At 40.7% G+C, this 12528-nt stretch overlaps 1 protein-coding gene across 6 annotated transcripts in view; it reads right to left on the reverse strand.

The window, feature by feature from the left end:
* Nucleotides 1-12528, reverse strand: part of Pcdh15 (protocadherin related 15) — a 1498824-nt gene that overhangs the window by 414778 nt on the left and 1071518 nt on the right. For all 6 annotated transcript variants that reach the window (XM_063279549.1, XM_063279551.1, XM_063279550.1 and 3 more), the window contains one exon: nt 2199-2309. In XM_063279549.1, the coding sequence (XP_063135619.1) occupies nt 2199-2309 (111 nt within the window). The remainder of the gene's footprint in view (nt 1-2198; nt 2310-12528) is intronic.

A 12528-nucleotide genomic window follows, 5' to 3' on the forward strand; every position in this document is an offset into this window, starting at 1 on the left:
TCTACTTTTTTTTTTCTTTTTTTCGGAACTGAGGACCGAACCCAGGGCCTTGCGGTTGCTAGGCAAGCGCTCTACCACTGAACCAAATCCCCACCCCTGGGAAATCTAAAAAAAAATATATTTATTTTTAACATATAATATACATTGAAGACAAAAGTCTTATAAAGTAATAAAGACCAGAATGAAGGTAAAAACGAAACAAAATAAACCAGTGTGAAGACCGTACCTTAAATGAGAAGTGTGACCTTAAATTAAAAGTATTTCCAATCCCCTGTCTTCCGGGGACCAGGTCCACACATTCTCTGGAAATCTTATGCAATGTGGAAAGCTGAATTTTTCCCCAGCCTCTATATTCTTATTGCCTTCCTCTTTTCAGACAACTACCAAGTTTTCATGTCCTGTAGCACTAACACAAACTCAGGGAGAAACAAAACAAAAGAGGAAGAAAAGCTCACCATGACTACTGACCTGAATGGGACTGGCGTGAAAAGAGTTCCTATCCCTGCTTGTGGGTGAGCAACAGAGTAGCTTAGCATCTTCTGCATCTTATGTATCTAATGCAACTTATACATATTATGTATCTTCCCTATCTTATGCCTCTGATGTATCTTATGTATCTAATGCATATCATTTATCTCCTTAGGATAGTATACAGGGTTTCAATACTTATTCCTCACAAACATTCAGAATGACATGGTCGTGGGACGCCACCGGAACACAATGCAACCCAGTTTCCGAATAAATCATTACCAAACGTCACGATGAAAAACTAACTTTGGTTTTTTTTTTTTCCAAAAGAAGGTACGTGTCTAGTAAAATCTCAAAGAGAATAACCTTTGACAAGAGGCTCACATCTAACTCATTAGCATGTCTACTCCATTTACAAACCATAGCTTCAAATATTTACGTTTATTTATTTATTTTTTGACTCTGTCACAAGGTCTTTGGAATAGATGTCTAACATTTAAATCCTCATTATTAAAGTAGCTCAGGCAATGGCTGGAAACACCTATCAGACCCACTTACAGGCAATAGATTAATTACTGTGTCATTATTATTAGGTGTTTACAGTAGCAGAAAATACAGCATAGGTAAAGTGACCCCGAGACTTTGCCCCAGTCAGTTCCCTGCAACCACAGTGGAACCTGGGGATGCTTCTAACCAAGCAAGAAGGAGACAGCCCTAAGTGAGACATTAAAATTCAACCCAGGATTAACCCAAAAATGCAAAGAGCAGCAACACTGCCCTAGTTTAAAGCATTTTAGAACTGGGGCCTATAATCTTTTTTTTTAAAGTGTATTATGTTCATTTGATATAGTCACCAATGGTTAAGTTTTATTCATATCAGAAATATATTGTATTACAGTTCCACACGTATGCATACTATTCTGAAGACAAACCATGAGTACACCTTTCTTTTAACCACTTACCAAGGATCCTCCTATTTTTACTACAAAATGTTCTAGGAACTAGTGACAGGAAACCAGTGGGGTTTAAATTAACGTGCACTGCGCATATAACCAGGAAAGAGAAGCTAGTGAGGTCACAGACATGGCTCTACCTCTCCATGAGATGAAGATACTTTCCATCCATCCTCTGATGTGTGTTTGCTGGCGGGGGTGGGGAATGGGGTGAGGTAACCAAAAGGCAGGAGCTGGAGAGCTGCCTGGTACAGCTGCCCAGATCCAAACACTCCTAACCACTGATACGGCCTTCTGGTCCCACTCTCGGATTATGATTACAAACTTCGGAGGTGGGATCCAGAAAGATACATTTTTAAACTGCGTCAAGGTGACACCGCTGTACCTATTTTGTAGATAGTGCTTGAAGGAATATCTCAGTATGGCAGAGATCAGTTGTGGGGGTGTGGTTAGTATACTTAGAGGGTATCTTTTATGGTGAAGAAGAACAGAAAAAAAGAGAAGCAACACCCAAACACCCTTCCTCCATCTAGGAATAGACTATATCCGTCAAGGACAAGGAAACCCAACCCCAATCTCACTCAAAGTTAAAGCCACCACACCTGCGCAGAGGCGCACTTGGCATTATAATCTCCAGAACTCAAGGTAAGAAAAGGCAAGCGCAGATTTTAGCTTGGCTAATAATGTGGCAGTAGTCACAAGACCACCACGCCTGCGCAGAGGCACACTCTGCATTATAAGCTCCAGAGCAGAAGGGAAGAGAAAGCAAGAACTCACATTAGCTTGGATGATGACGTAGTAGCGAGTCTTATCCTCGTAGTTGAGTCTTTTCCTCAGCACCACGTTGCCAGTCAACATGAGTGGAATTTCGAAGGTGTCATTGGATGTCTGTAAGTGTTAAATAGACATGTCAGACCAGTATGAACAGTGCGCGTATGAACAGTGTATCTTAATACTGTGGCTCAATCCTCTCCAGCATTGTGGTTAGTAGCTTATGTTTGGAGAATAAAGCATGTGCGTTCACTTCAGACTTGGCATTCTTTTCTGTCAAAGTGACTGATGGTTATCAGTGAGTTTCACTGTAGTCCTCTCAAAATGATTTTTTCATAGTGCTTTTTTTAAATGTACTATTAGAGATGTTCACCCATAGACCTACACTGGTTATTAACCAAGAATACACACATGAAATAAACCTTACCTTATTATCTCGTTATCTTTACCATTTGACTTTGCACAAAAGAGTTCAAACATTTCCAATTTATAATTTCTTCTGACTATCACCTTTCAACACCCTAGTATTTATTCTATATTAAGTATGTTTTCTAACTTAAAAGAAAGGATACATTGTTCTTTAAATTATCCCTTTTTTTAAAGATTACTTGATTATTTTATATTTATATATTATATATTTATATTTTATATTTATTTTATGCAGTACTCTATCTGCATGTATACCTGCATGCCCGAAGATGACATCAACTAACATTAGAGATAGCTATGAGCCACCTTATACCTGTACAGAATTGAACTCAGGACCTTGGGAAGACCAGCCCGTGCTTTTAACCACTGAACCATCTCTCTAGCCAAAAGGGTATATTAATATAAACTAAAATGGGAGCTAGGGAGAGGACTTGTCAGGTAAATGCTTGTAGCCTTGTCTGGGGAGCAGAGATAGGAGATGGGTTACCTGAACTCATACGATCCACATTATGGTAGAAGAACACTGATTTTCTCAAGGCACTCATTTGTTTCCACACATGCATCATGGTGGAAACACACACACACACACACACACACACACACACACACACACACACACACACACACACACTGTAGCAAAAAGATTCAAAGAAAAGGTTAAGAAGATGACTCAGAGGCTAAGGTTCTGCTATCCAGTCAAGCCTCAGGACCTAACTTTGATCCCTGGAACCCACATGATGGAAAGAGAGAACTGAGTCCCTTAGGGGTCTTCTGACTCACATGTATATGTATTTAAAAAAAAAAGAAAGAAAGAAAATAAAAGACAAACAGACAAAAAAGCAACAAAACAAAAACGAAAGTAAAAACATGCAATTGTAAAACAATTGAAATAAATAAAACAGTCTGGGATGTGGGCTAATGTTTTAGACTTTGCAACTGAGCCTCTCCTGGAGACCTAGAGAGGAAAGGACAATCTCTGAGAAATTTCCAGAATCTGTCCTGTTAGTCAGCCCTCAGAGTTAAGTCCATTTAAGTCCTGGGAGAGGTGAACTGCTCAGGTCATGGTCTTAGCCTTAAGTCTTGTGCGACTCTTCTTTTTGTGTCACTGTGGAGAAAGATCAACTCTTGCCTTGGGAACGGCACTGAATTCCTCTATTTCCACATTTGCTAAGGATCCTTTGGGGCTTGCTTTGTGACTCAGTGTTGGGCACTTTCTTTCATATAGATTAATAGCCAGCTTCTGCAGGGACAGTGAGCCTCCCAGGGCTCAGGAAGCCCAAAGGACATTTACAAGTCAAACAGGCCTACAGAATGGACCTAAGCAGTAAATATTTAGTGGGAAAGGAGCCCCAGCCATGGTGTAGCTCCTGCAGGTTGGGAACCCAGCTCCTGCTTTCTGGTTTCTTTAGTTCCCACCCATGCTGCTTTGCACGATATTTCGGAGATGCCGCTGCTCCAGTCAGGCAATCTCCCATAAATAACCCCTCACCTATTTATTCCCCTAATGGATTCACCAAGTGGGGCTAGAGTACAGTCATTTGTTGGGCATGTCCTTGGCCTGTTATTACTGACTATAAATAGGTTCCTCGGGGGAAGGTCACACATGAGCAAGGGAAGGGTTAGTTAGTTTGGAAAGGAAGGGGAGAAAGAGGATGAGGTCCACTAGGAGGAAGAACAGGAGGGAGGCAGGAAAGATCTCCCCCTCAGCTCTGCAAAGGAGATTTCATAATTCACTGCTGCATGACCTAATCTAAGTGTGTATTAAGTTATGATGGGAAAAGTCTTACTAATATTGCAATTTATGCTGGAAACTTATTAATGTGTCAGTATAAAGTTTATTCACTCCAAAGACTCATTAGCTAGAGAAACTGTTTTCTTTAGTAAATACGTGCTAGCACACAGAAATACACATGCATATACACATACAACATACATGTGTAAACATATATACATACATATAATGCATATGCATATACACACATAAACATCTACACATATATACCTGCACATATATATATAATACATTCACACTTGCACACATATGCACACATCATACATATATATAGATATATATGTGCAAAATATACCCTCACACTCAATACATACACATATTCACACACATATACACATATACATACACACAATTGCATATATATACATACATATATGCATACACACATATACATATAAACACACAATCATACTACACACACACACACACACACAGAGTCAGATACGTGACCTATAGTCTTCTCATCCCAGAATTCAAAGTGAGCTTAGCTGTTTTGAGTGTTTGTGCTTAAAGGGAGGTGATGCCTGTAACTAGAATAAGTCTCGCCCGATTCAACCCAACCAAGGCAGTGCCATCTCCTTTTTAATCAATGATTTTGTTTTAGTTTCTCATGTTGTCCAATCCTGGGCATGCAGAAGGAGTTCTCTTACTTAGAAAACAAATAACAAGGAAGCAGAGTCCATCTCCTGGTTTCGGGTGGTCACAGGATGAGACCTGAACCTCCATAGTCAATTAGTGACCTTTATTGAATCTACCGAGAGGTGGCTGACACATTGACAAAGTCAGAGGGCAAAATGCAAAGAGCCCGGATGCTCCGTGAGGTTTTAGACATTTCCAGATGTTTGTCGCTCCTCCCTCCTCCCTCTTTGAGAGATGGGGTGGGGCCACTTAAATTCTGCTGTCTAACGTCCATACCTAGAAGCCTTGTGTCCCTTGCCGGTTTCTGTCTCTGTGGGTGGACTGTGGTCTGTGCAACTTCCATGGGGACTGTGGCTGCCTACACTTGCCATCTGCTCCTGTTCTTTTAAAATGGTCTGAGCAATAAATCCCTTGTTTCTCTGCATAGTTAAATTTCTGATACCCTACTCTGAAACCTTGGTCATCTAATTGCAGATTAAGACATTGATGCAATGTTACATTGTTCTCTTTTTCCTCAAAGAAACCCTCCCACATTCTGCAAGGTCTGCGACTGAGACAGCAACTTTTCCTCTCTATTTCTATCAACACAACCTAATCATATCTGTACTCTTTTCCTGGGTTGTTATTAACAGCTTTCATTAAACATTTGCAGAATTATTACAATGACGTTAGTAGCCACATTATTGCCCTTAAAAGTACTTTTCCATTGAATTTAATTCCTATCAATGTATCTATAGCTATCACATATATGAGATTTTGGTTTTCATTTGTTTTATAAATTCTCACATTTCAAAAACCAAAGGGAAAGTGTACGCTTTGTAATCAAGCTACTTCTGAATGGCCGAAGAACTTCTATATTGATGTTATTAATTGTTTAATTAAGCAAGTCATTTTTGAATGCATATTTGTTTTCTAAAAGTCAGAATTCCAATAAAAAGCTTTAGAAACAAAATGTAGACTGTGTACTTGGAATATTCTTTCTGTTTCAACCTTCCACTTAGAATTATATTTGACTAAATCAACTCTAAATAAATACTTTAATTAGGATTAGATCTTGTAAGCCAGCAGTTTTATTGTGTTGTAGATGGGCCATGTGGGAACTGGGCACATTCACACTCAGTTTACAGTGCTTGAGAAAGGCCAAAGTGAACATCAGACTTCAGTTTCTGGCATTTACCATCCTGACAGTCGTGGAACTTTGATGACCCAATCAATTCCAACACACATGGTTAAGAGTTTACTTGAGAAACAGGGACAGGAGTCAGTCAGCACTTGTCTGTATACAGATTCTTTGCTCAGAGGTTTGGTCTACAAACAAAGGACTCTGGAGACAGAGAAACACCCAATCCAAAACAGGATTACATTTGTGAGGCAAAGCCATTGCCTCTCCCACAGCTTTTTGTAAATGCAAATCATTTCTATTCTCAGTATTGGAAACTTCAATGTTTACCCCCTGCCCCTACTCTATACTAAACAAGGAAATCATGTTGAATATCTAGGCCCTAGGTTTGGTCCCCAGCTCCGAAAAAAAAAAGAATAGAAAAATCTACTGATATCCATTTTCTCAAAACCCAGAATTCAGAGGGGTACGTGCACAAGTCCCTGATACTTCAGTAACTTGACAGTTATCAGACCAGAGAGGTTGGCCTCCATTTAAAACAGGTCAAATAAATATGGCACCTCATTAGGAGGGTATCAAAGACAGCTGGCAGGGCAGGTAGACTTCCCAGCCCATGTACACACACTCCTGCCAGAAGGGAGGGTGATAATGTCTGCTATTCCAGAAACTCTGTTCCTAGTGATGACCCCTTGAACATAGATGTCACAGCAGCTGAATTGAGGTCTCCATACAGACAGATGCGTCCTCAGTTCCCTGTTGAAAGCTCTAACCATTAGTCTTTCTACATATAAATAATGGATTGTGTGCAGTTCTCATAGCTGTGTACCACTTAGAAAAATCATTTGTTATCTCCCCATTTGTATTTATGTGTTAGAAATACGGATGGTTAGCCTGCATAAAGACAGGAACACACACATGCACTTAGGTCCCCTTGTCATCCAAGAGCAACTAGGCACAGGTGTGTCTGTTAGGGCCAGCAATTAAAGGGCTGTAAAGGGCTCCTGTCTCTCAGAAGCTTTTTCTTACAAACCTTACAAATGTTTTAAGGGCTTGTCCATACTTTGACCTCACCCTTTCCTCTCCTCCTCTCCCTACTCATCCATATGATTTTCCTGGTTTTCCCCATTTGCCCACACTGGGTCAGCTGACTCTATCATCTAGTCCCAAGGAATGCTAGCAACCATTTCCTATTCAGTCTCTGGTCAGTCTCTCTCTGTCATCCCTTACTATGAAAGGCTTCAGCTATTATCAGTCTCTAGGCTTGTGTCATGGTTGAGAAGTTTCCCTGAAGACTGTCCCTGAAGAAATTCTCTGCGAAAAAGAAAAAGCCTTAGCAAGGTGGGACAACCTTTGTCCACGCAAAAGGGACTGACTTGAATTTGAGTAGGTGATATAATCTGCTCCTTTATAGAAAGAATGAATACTAATTGGACCAAACCTCTGAGCAAAGAATCTGTATACAGACAAGTGCTGACTGACTCCTGTCACTGTTTCTCAAGTAAACTCTTAACTATGTGTGTTGGAATTGATTGGGTCATCAAAGTTCTATGACTGTCAGGATGGTAAATGCCAGAAACTGAAGTCTGATGTCCACTTTGGCCTTTCTCAAGCACTGTAAACTGAGTGTGAATGTGCCCAGTTCCCACATTCCCACATGGCCCATCTATAACACAATAAAACTGTTGGCTAATACTAATGAATACTTTCTTTATAGAAAGAATGAATATATATATATATATATATATATATATATATATATATATATATATATATATCCAAAGGTACAATAGCAGCAATGTATGTTGGCAGTAGTCAACACTGTCTAATGGATTTAAGGGCCACATGATAGGAGGAAAATCATGCCTCATACTAAAAACTAACCAACTACCCAGGCTAGTGAGGTCCTGACTCTTAGAGGAGAAGTTACTACCACCATTTATTAGACCATTATTCTTTCTAACTGTATTCTAAATGTCCACCCTTACACTCACAGGTCACCGTAGGAGGAAAGGCAACGGAGAAATGATTTGATGGAAAAATATCCAAAGTTATAAGGGAAAAGGAAGATATATCAGAAAACAGAAAAGAGTTTAAAAACTCTTAAATGTCAAAATGTCAATAGAAATATAAATAACCAAAGAGTTGGAAAAATGCTGACGGGAATTTTGGTTTCTTTGGACGAAGGTCATTCTGAGTCAGGTCTCCATGCGGAAAGTGTTCTCCCTAGTTCTGTGATTGCAGTCTTGGAGGAACCCAAGCCAAAGGGCAGAGTAGAGGTACAGAAAGATAGGCACAAAGAGAAAAATCAAAATGTCCTGCTTGAGGCTGCTGGGTCTGTGACTATCTATCATCATTAGAGGAAAAGAGCCTGTTGCTGCTCATACTTGCCTGAGGATTGGTGATTACAGCTGCTCTAGTCATTGGTAGACATCTACATTAGGTCAATATTGAACATAATGAACATCACACTGCATCCTTACTTTATGGCCTGCTGGCTACATCATGGCATGCTGGTACCCTGGTATACCATCTTCTAATCAAAGCATCATCGTCCTTTCTCTTCTATAGAAAGTGGTGAGCAAGCATCTCAAAGCCCAACGTCTTTAATAAGTTTAATTCTATCAGAAGACACAGTCCAGGGCAGCTTTGGAGATCCAAGGTCTTTACCTACAATAATAGTTGTGACACCGTAGCTCACAGCAAGTCAGGGCAGATTGACAATGGATTTGGATAGGTCAAAAGGAGGCTGGGATGCTCTGTGTTGTTCAGACTTTAAAAGAAGCAGTCATGGCTGCTATTGTACTATTTTGTTTTTTAAAGGAAAGCCAGGGTGGGTCCAAAAGAAAACCCAAGGAGAAATACTCATTGACTAAAATCATAACTCCGATGCGACCCAATCGTCATTGAATACATACTTTGTGGGGTTTAATATAATACCACTTATTTGATTCTCCCTTTAAAAGGGGCTCAGTTCTCAGCCATGGCAGGTCATTATGGATTCTGTCCTGAGCACAGTGAGTCTGATACTGTACAGACACTCTTGGTTCTACTCCTATTATTTCAACTCTAACTGCAAGCTTCCTTTTGAGCACAGCTCCTAATCCCATTTGGTGTTTGCTTTTCTCAGTTGATGTGAATACATCTCCATTAACTGGGGAGAGAAATAGAGCCAGACTATTCAAAAGGAAAGAGAGATAAGGGGAGAGGGACAGGGGGAGGAAGAGGGAAGGAGGAAGTTGGGGAGGGAGGGAGGAAGGGAGAGAGGGAGAGATTTTCTATATTTCGCAATTATCTTATGGAAGGCTGGTATCAGAAATGCAGAATTTCATGGAGACACTTCAAGTCTGAAAGAGACCCCGGAGTCTTTGTAAACAGAAACATGATGGTTCAGATTTCAAGACCACAAAATCTGATAAAGGTGGGGAAGAAAATACTGAAAAGAAGCTAAAGAGAGAAGGAGAAAGTTTGAGTTGAGGCTAAGCCCCGCTTACATACAGCTCTCTGCCTGCAAAGCAAGAAAAGTGCACACTGAATGGGATTAGGAGCTGTGCTCAAAAGAAAACTTGCAGTTGGAGTACAAAAGCATGAGGAGTGTCAAGAGTGTCACCCTCACTGTGCTCAGGATGGACTCCATAGCAACCTGCCTTGGCCGAGAAGATGTGAGCCCGTTTTAAGGGGGGGAGAATCAAATAAGCAGTGTTAAATTAACCACACAAAGAAAGCACTCAATTATCTAAACTGCCAATGATAGCTATCCCTGTGCTAAATGCACACAATGCACACAACGAATAAAATAGAAGAAAATATTTCTTTGTATCGTTTGCAAAGAAGTTAAGGCCTGTGAGATACAGAGCATTTAGACTCGAAGAGTACAATACATGGATTGTGTATACATATAAAAACAGATCACAGAAGAGGTTTAACAGCAGAGTGGAACTGCCTGAAAATGAAGCAGCCTTGAACACGGATCAATAGATGATATACGGTTTGTAAATAAAAGATGAAAATACACTCTAAGTGGATGATCAGAGCCCATGAACCCACGGAAAAACATCAAATGCCAGACATTCCTGTAAGCAGAAGCTCAGAGGAGGGAGGGACAGAGGGACGTCAGAGAAAGTGGTGTGTTAAACAGACAATGACTGATTTAACTTAGGGGTGATCTACAGCCACAGCCATTATAAACAATGGTCCTAAAAGAAGTTAACGCTAAAGAAAGGAAGGAACACCTGGTCTGCCAATGCTACGTCATTAAGCATGGAAATGAAATGGAATAAAAACCCCTGAAATTAAAAGGAAAAAAAATTCTGAAAGTATATATAAAGAAAAAAGGACATAGCACAAGCTGCACACACAGCTAAATGTGTGCCCACTTCTCTCATCAGAAGCACCAGTTAAAGTGACTAAGTGGTTGCATGATTCAATGACTTGTGTTACTCCACTACACAGTGCTCCACTCCACTCCACATCTGCAGGACGGAGAAACTGATATGAGATGGGAAGCAATGGAATCCAGGCAGGAGGTAGGTACACACGTAGTACCTCAGGGATGGGAGTGGTCGCAGTCCAACACCAGAAGATTACTGTCATATTGAAACTCACACATTTCTCAGGAAGGCAGAGGAAATCATAGTTTTACGTGAAACTTCATAGTATGTCCACATTTGCTCAAAATTGCTTAAGTGGCTGCAAGGGCAAATCTGTGAGTGTGTGTGTGTGTGTGTGTGTGTGTGTGTGTGTATGTGTGTGTGTGTGAATGTGTGTGTGTGTATGTGTGTGTGAATGTGTGTGTATATGTGTGTGAATGTGTGTGAGTGTGTGTGTATGTGTGTGTGAATGTGTGTGTGTGAGTGTGTGTGTGTGAGTGTGTGTGTATGTGTATGTGAATGTGTGTGAGTGTGTATGTGTGTGTATGTGTGTGTGAGTGTGTGTGTGTGAGTGTGTGTGTATGTGTATGTGAATGTGTGTGAGTGTGTATGTATGTGTGAGTGTGAGTGTGTGTGTGAGTGTGTGTATGTGTGTGTGAGTGTGTGAGTGTGTGTGTATGTGTATGTGAATGTGTGTGAGTGTGTATGTGTGTGTATGTGTGTGTGTATGTGTATGTGAATGTGTGTGAGTGTGTATGTGTGTGTGTGAGTGTGAGTGTGTGTGTGAGTGTGTGTGTATGTGTGTGTGAGTGTGTGAGTGTGTGTGTATGTGTATGTGAATGTGTGTGAGTGTGTATGTGTGTGTATGTGTGTGTGAGTGTGTGTATGTGTATGTGAATGTGTATGAGTGTGTGAGTGTGTATGTGTGTGTGAGTGTGTGTGTGAGTGTGTGAGTATGTGTATGTGTGTGTGTGTGTGAGTGAGTGTGTGTAATTGGGTTCCATTTCACAAATATCTGATTAAAGGATTAAGCATCTGATTGGAAACATCACATGGAAGAAGACAAGGCAGCCTGTTATTTTTATCCTGTGCTGTTTAGCATGATATTAATTTGAAATTATAGTTATCTGGACATTTAGAAATAAACAGAACGTTGTGATGAAATTTATTAATCACCAGAAGGCTCACAGCAGCAGAAAATCAACAATTGCCAGGCACCTCTGTCACAGATCTCACGGCAGAATACAGCGGAAGCCAAAGTCAACGCTAAATGTCAAGGGTGACTAAAGGTTGATTACCTACAGTAAGCCCTGGGGATCCTGGGAGATTGTTCAGTGAGTAAAATGCTTGCCCTAAGCAAAGGACCTAAAGCATGAGGACCTAAGTTCAAATCCCTAGCACCCATGTAAAACCAGATGCAGCAGCATAGGCTTGTAAACTCTATGGGCCTACAGTACGATAGGAGGCAGAGACAAAATTTCTTGGAGCTTCAAGGTTAGCTTTCTCATGTACACAATGGTGAATAAGACACTTGCTTTAGATATGGTGGGAGATGAGAGTCCACACCCAAGATGCTCTCCCAATTTCCATATATGCACCAAGGCATACTCATACCTATACATATATACACACATACACATACATGCACACACACACAGGTAGGCACACATATAGATACACACACAGGCACACACACAGACACACAGACACATATACACACATGTACAGACAAACATGCATGCACACACAGACACACACAGACATACATGTACACACAAACATGCACATGCAGACACACACAGACACACTCACAGGGACACACACAAAGACACACACAGGCACATATACAGATACACACAGACATACACATGTAGGCACACACACAGACACACAGACATGCACACACACATATGCAGGTACACACAGACACACAGACATGCACACACACACAGGCACACACACACACACACACGGTCACATATGCAGACA

This window comes from Rattus norvegicus, chromosome 20 (assembly GCF_036323735.1).
Source record: "Rattus norvegicus strain BN/NHsdMcwi chromosome 20, GRCr8, whole genome shotgun sequence".
Taxonomy (NCBI): domain Eukaryota; kingdom Metazoa; phylum Chordata; class Mammalia; order Rodentia; family Muridae; genus Rattus; species Rattus norvegicus.